At 43.7% G+C, this 12,558-nt stretch overlaps 1 protein-coding gene across 2 annotated transcripts; it reads right to left on the minus strand.

Annotated features, from left to right (window-relative positions):
* Nucleotides 1-1,496: 1,496 nt before the first annotated feature.
* On the minus strand, nt 1,497-12,287 carry dcun1d4 (DCN1, defective in cullin neddylation 1, domain containing 4 (S. cerevisiae)). 2 transcript variants are annotated; one of them, XM_012861178.3, is made up of 11 exons: nt 12,199-12,287; nt 10,890-10,960; nt 10,740-10,779; nt 8,828-8,900; nt 7,089-7,177; nt 6,922-6,992; nt 5,396-5,487; nt 5,179-5,287; nt 1,846-1,950; nt 1,657-1,759; nt 1,497-1,574 (listed from the first exon to the last, which is right to left on the minus strand). In XM_012861178.3, exons 1-11 carry the CDS (start codon nt 12,215-12,217, stop codon nt 1,519-1,521), a joined length of 828 nt encoding a protein of 275 aa, XP_012716632.1. In that variant the 5' UTR covers nt 12,218-12,287; the 3' UTR covers nt 1,497-1,518. The 2 variants fall into 2 exon arrangements, with proteins under 2 accessions (XP_012716632.1, XP_012716634.1); XM_012861180.3 differs by lacking the exon at nt 12,199-12,287 and adding an exon at nt 11,844-12,157.
* Between the last annotated feature and the right edge of the window lie 271 nt (nt 12,288-12,558).

The following is a 12,558-nucleotide window of genomic DNA, read 5'->3' on the forward strand; positions in this document are numbered from 1 at the left end:
ATACAGCAAAATCCTGCAAGAAAATCTGTTAGATGCTGCAAAACAAAAAAACAACAAAAAAAAATTGGGTTTGGGTTGGAGGATAACCTTCCAGTGAAAGTCTAGACCTGAATCTAACTGAAAATGCATGACAACACTTGAGAATTAACACACACTCTCCATCCAATGGGTCCATTTTGCCAAGAGGAATGGAAAACAATTCAGTCTTCAAAAGTGCAAAACTGGTAGACCTAACCGAAAAGACTCGCAACTACATTTGCAGCGAAAGGCAATTCTAACCCTGACAGACGAAGGGGTTTAATACAAATGTGTGGCCCACTTTTAAGATTTTTCTTTATAAACCATTTTTAAAGTCATGTATTATTTACCTTCCACCACAGAATGCAGCACTGCTTTGTGTTGGTCTGTGACATTAGAATCCACCTACAATACCTAGAAGTTTCTGTTTGTATTGAGACAAAATGTGGAGAGGGAAAAAAAAAAAAATAAAATGTCAAGGGGTGTGAATACTTTTGAGAGGTACCATAGAGTCACATGTGTAAATGTTTGGGTGTGTTGGCATCTGTGCGGGACACACAACGCGACTTTCATGTCTGAGGCACAGTAATACTCTCATCTACACATTGTAGATACATGAACTGGTCCTTAGACCAATAAATACAGGGTAGAGCACTGGTGGCTCAGCCTCGCACTGTAGTAAGAGTTAGTAAGCAGCAATGCTGATCTGATTGGTGTTATGAGGTCTCAGGTCTTTGCGTGGGGCTAGCAGAAAGTTATCATTAGCAAAAACAGAAGGAGGGACACGGGGAGAAAAAAATGGAGGGAAAGAAAGAACTGGCTTTTATTGATAGTAAACGGCACAGGCATCAGAAGCCTGCAGTCAACCCTTTGACACAGTGTGCTTTTAGGAGAACTACTACGCTAAAGAAAACCACAAACAGTAGTTAGTGCCATCTGTCCCGAGGAGCTCAAGTTGAAGTTCATTGCACTGGTCTTCAATACTCGAGTGCGCCTAGGTCCAAGTGATCCTGTTTAAGACTCGGATACAATGCATGAATGGTCACTTCTGTAGGTTTCTCTGCGCTGACGACACACAATACCACTGTGTTTCCATCGTCAGCGAATATGTTATCCCAACACAGACAGCAATATGAGACGTCACAGTGACAGAGAGCTACGCCACTGGGGGGGGAAGGAGGGTGGGATGTGTGCTGCAAACCTACCCATAATGCAACTTCCATAGGGAGCATAACTCTACAAGAACAGCTCTCCTCCACCCTGGGAGCATGGCCAGCAAACACTGCGAGCTGCAAAGCCAATGCCCCCGCAAAACCCCCCAACCCACCCACCCACCCGCCGCCTGAACCCCGTCTTTTACCAGGAGGCACTAACTGCCACTGCTTTACCCATTTTGTTGTGTTTGCTTATTGGTTGTTGATACTCAAGAGTTGTTGCGGTCACAGTTGTAACTTTTTTTTTTTCTCTGGGTTTTTTTTCTTTCCGTTTTGCCATCCGCGGCTATGACATCTGCCTTTCCTTGTACCATTCCACGAACTCATCCAGCAAAACGGGCCCTGATGAAAGGAAGAGACACAGGACCGTCAACGCGCTGACAAATGTGCGATACCTTCACGTTTAGTCGGGCCGTAAACTCACAGGCGCCGTCTTCGTCGTAGTTACTAAGGTCCAGGTTGATTGTCCTGCTGAACTCTAAAACATTGCACCACTGGTCTTTGTTGATGACCTTGTACTTGGATTGCTAAGGAACAAAAAAAAAAAAAAACAAGAGGCACAGATTATTGCAACTCTCTGTGCTTAGGAGTGCAACATTAGTGATATGCTCACCTCTAAAAACTGATTAAAGACAGGAAAAAGAGGCCATGTTTTCCCCAAAAGAAGCCCCAGCATACACTTTGCTGTGTTCAAGTCCAAACTCCTCTGATCCTTTTCCTGTTTAACAAAAACACATAAAAAATTTTAAGAATAAAACATTCACGTAAAGATTTACGCAAAGTGACACCCACAGATTCAACAAAGCAGCCTATGTACTCTAACCTGACACTTGCCAGATGTATGTCGCTCCGCCTAGCTCCACTCACATACATCTGGGACACCGCCATAGGAATTGCCTTTATTGAAGGCTGGGCCTTATCAAAACTCCTTGCATATGATTGGATAAGCCACTTGTCTGTCATCTTTATCGACGTGCTATTTCAACCACTCACACCAAAGCTAACCCGTGACGCTGTGAGAGCGACGCAGGAAAAAAACTAAACTTTTTTTTTTAATGCGTTTGCTGCTCTAGTGGCATGCGTTTTATTGACAGTGAGCTAACAGGAAGAGGGGGGAAGACAGGCGGCAAAGCACCGCGGGTCAGAGTCGATCCCGGGCCGACCGCGTTGAGGACTAAAGGCCTCCTAACATGGTTCGTGCTAACCGCTCCACAGCGGACGCGCCCCGGAAAACAAAACTTGCCAAATCCGGTCGGGAGAAAGGCGAAAACATGGTTTCCACCAACAAAAGCCTTCAGAGCTGTCCTCTGATGTTCTTTTAATGAAACAATATTAGGTAGATTGGACAACACAGAAGAAATAGCAGCATCAATGTTAACGCTTGCTTCCTCGATGCGAGCCACCATTGCTATCAAAACAGTCTCACGTCATGGTCGCTTCTCCACTACGTCACATCCATGAAACTCCAGCCCTGCGTCCTGATTGGCCAGACCATAAAATTGGTTGGAGAAATCACTCTCTATGGGAGATGTCCCAGATGTATGTGAGTGGAGCTAGGCGGAGCGATACATACAGCTGGCAAGTGTCAGGTTATATGTACTCTACTTCCTGCTTTTCACATTTCATCTTGTTACAACCAGAACTGTTAATGTACAGTGAGGAAAATAAGTATTTGAAAACCCTGCGACTTTGCAAGCTCTCCCACTCAGAAATCATGGAGGGATCTGAAATTGTCTTTAGGTGCATGTCCACTGTGAGAGACATAATCTAAAAAAAAAAAAAAACACGATAATAATCCGGAAATCACAATGTATGATTTTTTTTTAAAGAATTTATTTGTACGTTACTGCTGAAAATAAGTACTTGAACACTGAAAATCAATGTTAATATTTGGTACAGTAGTCTTTGTTTGGAATTACAGAGGTCAAAAGTTTCCTGTAGTTTTTCACCAGGTTTGCACAAACTGCAGCAGGGATTTTGGCCTCCTTACATCCCCTAAAACATTTGCCATAGCAGACTATAAGCAATCCACCAGCGCGGCCAGTATTGCCTGAACTGGAAGCGATGCATGAACTGCACCAAGGAGTGTAAACACGACTTCCCATCATACTGCAAGCTGTCAGTCAGCATTTCTCACAAAATGTCACAAACTCAGTAAATTCTGTGTACATAAAGGCAGAAATATCTTCAAATGACATCCAACCTTATTTGTTCGAGCCCGAATATGAATCTGAGGAGTTAAGGCTCCCACACACTCAGGAGTACTGTCCTCATGATGTGAGCCACGCGGACTTCCTGTGGACATTTTACCCTTCATAGTCGAGCGTACCTATTGCCTACATTTCTTATGACAAATCCCTGCATTTCCCACACTTTCTCCTCCAGCAGGCTCCCACCGCACACCTGTCAGTGCGGCTGTGGCGCCACAGGTCCTGGTGACCGTCCACTTGGAGCAGTATCAAGTAAGACCGCAACAATTAGTCGACGTTATTGACAATGTCGTTTATGAAAAATTGTCGACACAAAAGTTTATGCGTCGACCCGTCGTTTAAAAATATATAAACATTGCTGCGGTCTCAACATTTCCCTTTCAGTTGCAGGTTAAGTCACATGCAGTTCCCTGAAGCTGCGGCAGAGGGCAGTATAGCGTTAGTTACCCGGTGAGCAAGGAACCCCTCATTACATGACCCTCTCACATGACTGCAGCTCCAGCCGAATGAAGAAGAAACTAAAGTTAGCAAGGTTTTGTAAATTACACTTTCTGTGATACAAAATTAACTTTTAGACTGATTTTAGGGGAGAATGTGGCTGTAAAGCAGAAATATCTGGCTGGTTTATCAAGATATGGCTTAGTTTTGAAATGCCCGTTATGTCCGTTCTGAATGCGGAGGATCAAGGTGTGACTGTTTTAAATCTACCGCTGCAATTCAATCAGACGACAGTTAACGGTTATTATTGGATTTATTTTAGTGTTAATTTAATGGCTAAGATTAATGGTTGAGATTAAAGCGAAGCTACATGACAGATTAGTTATATTTAACATGAATTTCTGACTAGACATTATTCGTTTTCAATATTGACGTTGGGAATATTGCCTAATTAAAGAGAACAAGCCTGACTGGTAACATGTTAATATGCTTTTACGCTATAGATTCAAATCTTTGTAAACCCCCGGGGCGAGGCAGCGGTTTCCTTCGGCACTGTTAGCTACTCTGCAGAGGCTCGGCTGACGCTCTCACCGCTGATACGGCCAGGGAGTCAGCTGAGTGGCCCGAACCCTGCAGGGTAAATTACTCCACCTCTCCGCTTCTGTCTCCCTCTCAAATACAGTTTGAGCAACAGCTCGGAGGCGTTTCCCTATTCCAGGCCTTTCGAATCACAAAACGGGCGAAGATAATCCAAGCAGGGATGAACCGTGCCAAGCCGAGCGGGCGAAAACGAGATGGGCCGGTGGAACTACGCCTTAAAAGACCTCTGAGGCCAGAAACACAACAGCTGGATTTACTGAGAGTCAATTATGGCGCGATGAAGTCCATTTACTAAATTAAAAGGCCTCTGAAGGCAGAAAGTGGGGCTGGATTTTATTTAGAGGTAACTGAGCAGAGCTGCTCAGTTACCTGCATAATACACGTTTGCTAAATGTCACATAAAATCCATTGAGGCTTGTGGATTGAAATTGTCATAAAGCACTGTACCATCCATTATTGAAATAATGGTCATGTTTCTATTCATGCTGGTGAATGAACGTCTCAGACAGAAAAGCCAGACTGGAGGAGATTTTTTAACGTTCTCAAAAGCATCATATTTAGTTAAAATGTGAGCTTTCAAGAATGGCAGCGTGGCACGATGCACTTCTCATATAGACCTTTTCCGTTCAGTTGAAATGAGTTAACGTAGAAGGGTGCCTACGCGGCCTTGCGTCTGGAAAACACTGCTCCCGACTTACCCGAGCAAAATCAAAGGCGTATCTGTAGATGAGCTTAAAACTGGTGCTGTCGTTCAGGACAGATCTCAGGTAGTCGAGCGAATTCCTCAGTCTCTCAGTGGAATCGCACCTGAAAACAGCAGAAGTACCCATCAGACACGCGTTCAGCCCTTCGCTCCACTCTGATTTAACACAGAACTGAACAAAAAAAAAGACGAAAGGGTTGTGGCTGGCTTACTGCAGCGAGCCCATGCCTCTTAGCCACTCCTGAAGCGTGAAATACCCCATACTCTGAGCATCCAGCTTCCAGGCGAGAACCAGCATCACCACCTGGGAAGAAATGACAAATGATAAGGGCAGAAAATATCGCAACAAACAGCGTGAGGAGCGTTACTCGAAGGAGGGGGCGCAGCAGAGTACCGTGGGGTGTGTGAAGCTAATAACAGCTAACGCGCTAGCTTATGGAGGATTTCATGCAGACGGGAACCTTACTGAATGTTTTATGTTTCTCTGAAACATCGTATAAACCAGGGGTGTCAAACTGATTTTGGTTGAGGGGCCGCATTCAGCTTAATCTGATCTCAAGAGGGCCACATGAGTAAACTCATTGCAAGATTAAATAGAACTAATAAAAGTGGACTTGTTGTTGATTTTTATATTAAATGAATTTCACTTTTGCACAATACATTATGAATAACCCCAGCGTTTTTAAGAAAAGTATGTGCAATTTCAACAATACTTTTACTCAGTTAAACATTTACTTGTGCGTTATGCATAAGAACTGATCACAGTGATTATACAATGTTGAAAAACATTTATTCACATTTTTTGGAACTTAAAAACACTGTCCTGCATGACAAAATACATCAAACAGATAAAAATTAAGAAATAATTTAAAATCAATATTCCACATCTAAAGCTCAGTGCTACCATCTGCTGATTAAAATACAGCGCCCCTCGTGGACAATATAGGAACTGCAGATTTTCAATTAAACGAAGTACATGTTTTTTTCAATAATTGCAATAATTTCCAATAACATTTTTTTTCAATAAATGTTTTTTTCAATAATCATTCTCTTCCTTTTATCTCCTCTTTCTTTCACCTTTTCTTTTTTTCATCTTGTTCTTCCTTTCCTCTCCTACTTTCCCTCTGTAGTGTCCATATCATTTGAGATTTTCCCCGCATGAATCATAATAAAACTATTCACATTCATAAATAAAGTGGAGCACTATGGCAAAAGCCGTACTGCTCCACTTGTGAAAGTCAAATCTGATGAGCTCTTTTTGGCATTAAGACGACAATTCATATTGCCACATTGCCAGACAGGACACTGCAAAAAAAAAATTAATTGTTGAATAATGATAATGCATTTAATCACCGGGGTGGACTAAACTGTTCGACGGGCCGGAACTGGCCCGCAGGCCGTATGTTTGACACCCCTGGTGTAAACAAATGACTCTTGGGCTGGGGGGGGGGGGGGGGGGGGGGGGGGGGTAAATAACTGGGTCCACTATCTGCTATAAGCACCTGTAGAAAACACTTACCTTTATGTCACATTTAAGCATAAATAACATTAAAGCTGTGACTGGAATGCAGAAATGTTTCCGATAACAGATTTTATCATTGTGATTTAGATTTTATTCAAAATACTAAAAAAAAAATCAACACTAACAAGGAGACTGTGTGAGTTTGCCGCAGTGGGAGGAACACTTTGTCCAAACGGAGACTCCACAGCCGAAAAGAGCAGCAAAAGACCCGCTTACATTCTCTGGCTCCACTCCGATGTCCTCGCAGAACTTCTCTATGCCCTCTGGGCCCACGACGTCGTCGCAGCCTAGAGGTTGGGTAAATGTGCGCCATCAGGTCGGCTCGCGGAGCCACGAACACACAGCAGCGATGGATGATTGAAAGTGATTAAAAAGATACGTACCTGCGTACTCATAGAACCACTCCAAACATCTTTTACTGGAAAACGTCTCCTCCTCCCGGATCTGTGACGTGTCGTGTTTTCTGAAAATGCTGCAGTTGAGGAGACAGTCATGGGCTGAGCAGCAATACCTTACTGGCAGGACAGGATAGTTTATGACATCCATCCCATATTCTAAAATCCCTACTGCTAAAGCAGCATCTTTATGTCTACATCTACTTACTGCATAAAACAGAAACAGCTGGTTCTTACTAGTGTTGCGCCGATGCCATTTTGTGGCGCCGATACCGATACCCGATACCTGGCTGTGCTGTATTGGCCAATACCGATACCATCTGTTTGAAATGGATATATGTGTGTGTATATATATATATATATATATATATATATGAAGAACTGCATACTACTTAGGGTAGCAGAACTTTTTATTGCCTAACTGCAATGGGTGACAATAGTTGAATAAACTTTTGGCTCTAAAAAGGCCAAAATAATGCAACATTCGTGAAATTATAAAATGTATAATAGTAGTGCAACAGTAAAATTACAATAATAATTGAATAATCTCTATTAAACCCTGAGTTGGCTCACAAATGCCAAAATAGTGCAACATTCATGAACTTATATAACATGTATAATGCTAGTCGGGAGAAAGAAGGCTGCGTTCAAGTGACATACAAACATCAAAATGGTATCAGTGCCTATTTGTTGGTACTCACCGATACCGATAACACCATTTTAGTGCTGGATCGGGGCCCGGTCCGATACTGGTATCGGTGCAACACTAGTTCTTACCAACACTACTCTCCACATAGACTTTCCCACGTTTTACTAGGAGCTAATGTGACAGACCAACTGAGCAATTGGAGCAGACACTGTATAATAAAAGAAGGCTGGCCATAGCTACTCTGGAGGAGCTGCACCAGTTGAAACAATCTGTTGACCCACCAACCATTAGAGTGAAACTCTGGTGGATCCTGTCTATGCGTTTTTGCCACATCTGAATTTCCCCACTGTGGGACAATAGAGGTAGTTCTATTCTACTCTATTAGACATTCATTCCATAAGTTTGGCCCCTATGTAAGAGCTGTAATAAAGTTGAAAGAAAGAGACCAAATATTCAACTTTTCGGCCTTCATGCTAAACAGTATGTGTGGAGCACAGCTGTCCGGTTACCAGGAAAGTATTTAATTGCAATACTATTGCCTTAATGATGTGGATTATTTATATTATAAAGTATCATTTTCAAGCACATGTCTTTCATTCCCGCTCCACAATCCTACCATCCGCATTCTCAGAGAGCTTTTTCACTAAAGAAATGCTCTTGGTCCAGTCATTACGGGGGTTCAGAGTTCTTACCATCAGCCCACTATAATGTATGACACTCTAAATGTTATATCCCCCATCAAACGTTGCTTTCAAGCAGTTTCTTGAGATTGCGATATTGCACACACTAATACTACGATGACTACTGCGATGCAAATCTATTGTGCAGCTCTATCCATCCATTCATCTGTCGTTTATAGTGAGTAGATTTTTAGTTATATCTAAAAACTTCCTAGTGTTTTCTTCTGCTTCAGCACTGTGACGTGCTTTGTGTTGGTCCATCGTATATAATCCCAATAAAACAGGAAAGAATGTGGAAAACTTAAGAGAAGTTTGAATATTTTTGCCACAAATTGTTTAAAAAAAAAAAAAATCAACTTAAGAAACACAAAAAAGGTTACATCGCCGACATCTCCCACCTGTCTTGGCGACTTTTCTTGGCTGACATGTCGTCTCCAGCAGAAGGTCTCCTCTTTTTTCTCGGCGGCATGGCTGGAAAGGTGAGAATAGATGGAGGACTATCATCAGCTTTGCGCATTGGCCACATTTAAACAAATGTATGTTATATTTCAGCAGTATCACTGAAATAAAGACTTATGGTTGCTTGAAGGACGTACACTTTAATTCAGATACATTTAAAGCGGTGCCATGTAACTTTTAGCCCCCAGGAGCACTAGACATGTAACTTCCAGGTTTAGCGCCCCCAGAGGCCACTGGCAACGCTGCACTGCCGCAAAATTAAAGAGTCTCCCTCCGTGTTTTGGAATCTGATAGCAGAGCCCTTCAGAGCAGCAGACTGAGAAGTCAGGGAGATGAGAGGGCAAGGCAGAGCCAGGGGGAGGGGGAGAGGGAGGGGGAGCTTCAGGAGCCATAGAAGAGGATGGGGCAGACAACATCCTCACTCATCTGGTATGAAAGGCTGCTGGAACTTCAACAAAGAACTGACATGTAGGTTTGTGAACTTTATTTACTGTATTTTGTAATAATCATGGCCATGACAAGCTTTGACTCAAGGATGAGAAAAGTAGAAGCATGTAAGGTTAGCTCTCGTGTTTAAGGGGAGCTCAGACTGCTGCAAAGCAGCGCTCTAGGTCACATGACCCATTCAGAGCCAGACCTGAACCTTCCAAGTTACAAAGGTGAGTTTTTTTAGAAGGGCAGCTTGCACTGAGCATCCATATGCTCAGAGTGCTGTGTTGACCTGAAAAATCATTTAATATATCTCGAATTAAGCTAATACATGGGTTAAAATGTACATGGTGCTGCTTTAAGCAGTGGAGGGGAGGGGGGGGACACTACAGCACCATTGGTAGGTTCTTATTGGTGACTCCTACAGTCTCGTTCACTCAAACATTTTGCACTTGACCACAAGGCTGGACAATTACCTATATCTATCTTTCCACCACACACAGAGAGGTGCTTCCCTTAAGATCCAATCTAGACACCAACCAGTTGTTTAGGAGGCAAGCCAGGAAAAAGCTTTTTACTGTCCTGCCATTACAAACCAACACATGGACTGTGCTAATCTCTACTGGGACGTCAGCGGGAACTGGGTCGCTTTGGTCAGACGGGACTGAGATTGGGCTTTTCGGTAGCGGCTCTGGAGCTTGCTCCACCGAAGTCCAGCAAGGTGTAATGGAACTGGGCACCTGAGCTAGAATTGCTTGGCTAAGGTTACGCAACAGGTCACATATGTGGTGTTTGAGGCCTCACACATTTTGCCCAGAATGGAGAGTGCTTCATGGGGCTTCATCTGCATGCCGCAACTTTTTGGCAACAAGCACTCCAGGATGGTTATGTGATAAAGACACTCTCTCACCCACTGTTGAGTACAGTGGAGGATCTCTAATGCTGTGGAAGCTTTCCACGCCTTTGGAACCTGGTTGGCATGGATCACACCATCAACTATGAAAAACCAAGACATTTTAAATTGAAATCTGACGGTCTCTGCAAAGTGAAAACAGGTCACTGTCGCCTCTTTCAGAGGAATAATCACCCAAACAATGCGGCCAAGGCGACGTAGAATTGGTTTTCCAGATGCTAAACGAACAATAATCCATGGCCATTTCCCTCAACGGGCCTAAGTCATAAAGAAAACCTAAGGGCTGAGCGAAAAAGGGCAGAGAATCCTGGACTTGGAACCATCTAGCGATTGTCAAAAAAAAAAAGATCCTTCTCTCTGTATGCTCTAACCTTGTAAAATATTATCCTATTACTAAATGGGGGGGGGGGGGGTAAAATTCCCCTCAAATCAAATTAAAAATGCCTTTTTTTCCATGTTGTTGCTTTAAAGACGTTCTACACATGTTGCAGGCTCATTGATTGGGTTACCTGATGGGGGGCTGTCCTGTCCAACGTCTTCAGTCAGATTCTTAAAAAAAAAAAAAAGAACAAAAAAAAAAAAAAACACACACAGATGTGTCAGCACCTCTGATGCATTCAGGGACAGTAGGATTAATATGACTGACAGCGGATATTTACCAGCCTGTGCAAGGTGTGATGAATCTTGTGGATACTGGCTAGTGTTGTTAGATGGGAATTCAGCTGAAAATCTATTTCCATAAGAACAACAAATGTGTTTTACATTCAGAGAAGGGGAAAAAAAACATTCCACATTCCAACATAGTGTCCGTGACTATGAAGGGGGTATAAAAAAAATATATATATTTTTTTTTTTTATAAGTAGTCTATGTATCAGGCGAATGGTCTCCGAATCCAAGTAGTTTATGTCCTGGAAAACTGCAGAAAATGTCTCTCCACCAAACGCGAACGTATTCGGCCATCCAAGAGACATTGACGCAAACATAATTACAGCGGAGATGTGATTTAAAGCTGCCATCAAGCACAGATCTACTTCCGAGAGGCCCGATGTGGACAAAACAGCCAGCGGAGAAAGTAACGGGCGGACAGCACTAAGCTTGCATACCTAAAATAGCAGCTCAGACGAGCAACTTGCACAGAGTTTACAAAGTATCCAGAGAGTTTGAGCCTCTGGGTGTTGTAGTTCTTCTGATCCGCGGCGTCCGTTACGGGCTGCGGCTCCGCTCGGGATACGGGACTACAACTCCCAGGCCTTACCGACACAACTACTTCTCTCAGACCCCAGCTAAACCCCCCTCCAACATGTTCTCCCTGGCTGACCGGAGACGTTTTACATCGATGAATAAATGTATCGCCGTGTAGCCACCGGCAGCGAAGCGCCGCGCTGCCGTTTTAGCGGCGGCCGGTGCGGGTGACGCGAAAAGCGGCAGCGGCGTTGCAGCGAGCGACCAGAGATGTTTTAGACAACTGCGTCACAATTTTCCAGCTCTCCAACACTCCGCAGCTGGCCCGAAAATCGGCCGAGTGGCTCTGACACCGCGTAGGTGTCAAGTTTGAGCCGGGGCAGACCGGTGAACGGCGAATAAATAAAAAAAAAAACACAGCACAACTCACCGATTAACCACCCAGACCAATCTGAACTCAAAACAAACGACGGCGGAATGGTGATCCGAGCACTGGATGCACGGCACGAAAAACCCCCGGCTGCAGATGATCACGAAGAGTCTTGCCTAACCCGAAAACTACTGGAATTAACAGTAGCCGTCCGTCCTTTGTTGTCGCCCCAGACAGCGCAGGCAAATACAAAGAGAGCAGCGAATAACACGGGATTCATCAAACCCCACGGAGCCACGGGACAAAAGCGGATGTGGAAACACAAGCACGTCCGCTCCCGACTCCCTGACACGCCACTCGCCCTATAAGCACTCCCGATTTAAGGCAGAAAAGCGCCTGAAACGTTTCTACTTACTTGCCGCATCAGAGTGCATTTTTATGAAACATACAACTGTCTGTGGGAAGTCCGTAGACCGGCCAATAGGCGGGCCTTGCTAGCGTAAGAGACGCCCGCAGAACATGGGTGCGTTCCTCTACGGTCAGCCGGTGAAGTCCCCGGAGGCGCTGGCGTGGGAGGAGTTATCCACTTAGAGTGATGCTGAGGTTGAAACGGTAAAAGAGCATGCTGCTTACATATAGATATTGTTTTGTTGTGTTGATTCTTTAGCAGCCCTTTACAGTATCCAAAATATGAAATCAGAAAGAGAAGATTTATTATTAGAAATTCATCAAAGTTTATTCAGAATACAAAAACTTAATATAAATGTAACATTCT

This window comes from Fundulus heteroclitus, chromosome 9 (assembly GCF_011125445.2).
Source record: "Fundulus heteroclitus isolate FHET01 chromosome 9, MU-UCD_Fhet_4.1, whole genome shotgun sequence".
In the NCBI taxonomy this organism is placed as follows: domain Eukaryota; kingdom Metazoa; phylum Chordata; class Actinopteri; order Cyprinodontiformes; family Fundulidae; genus Fundulus; species Fundulus heteroclitus.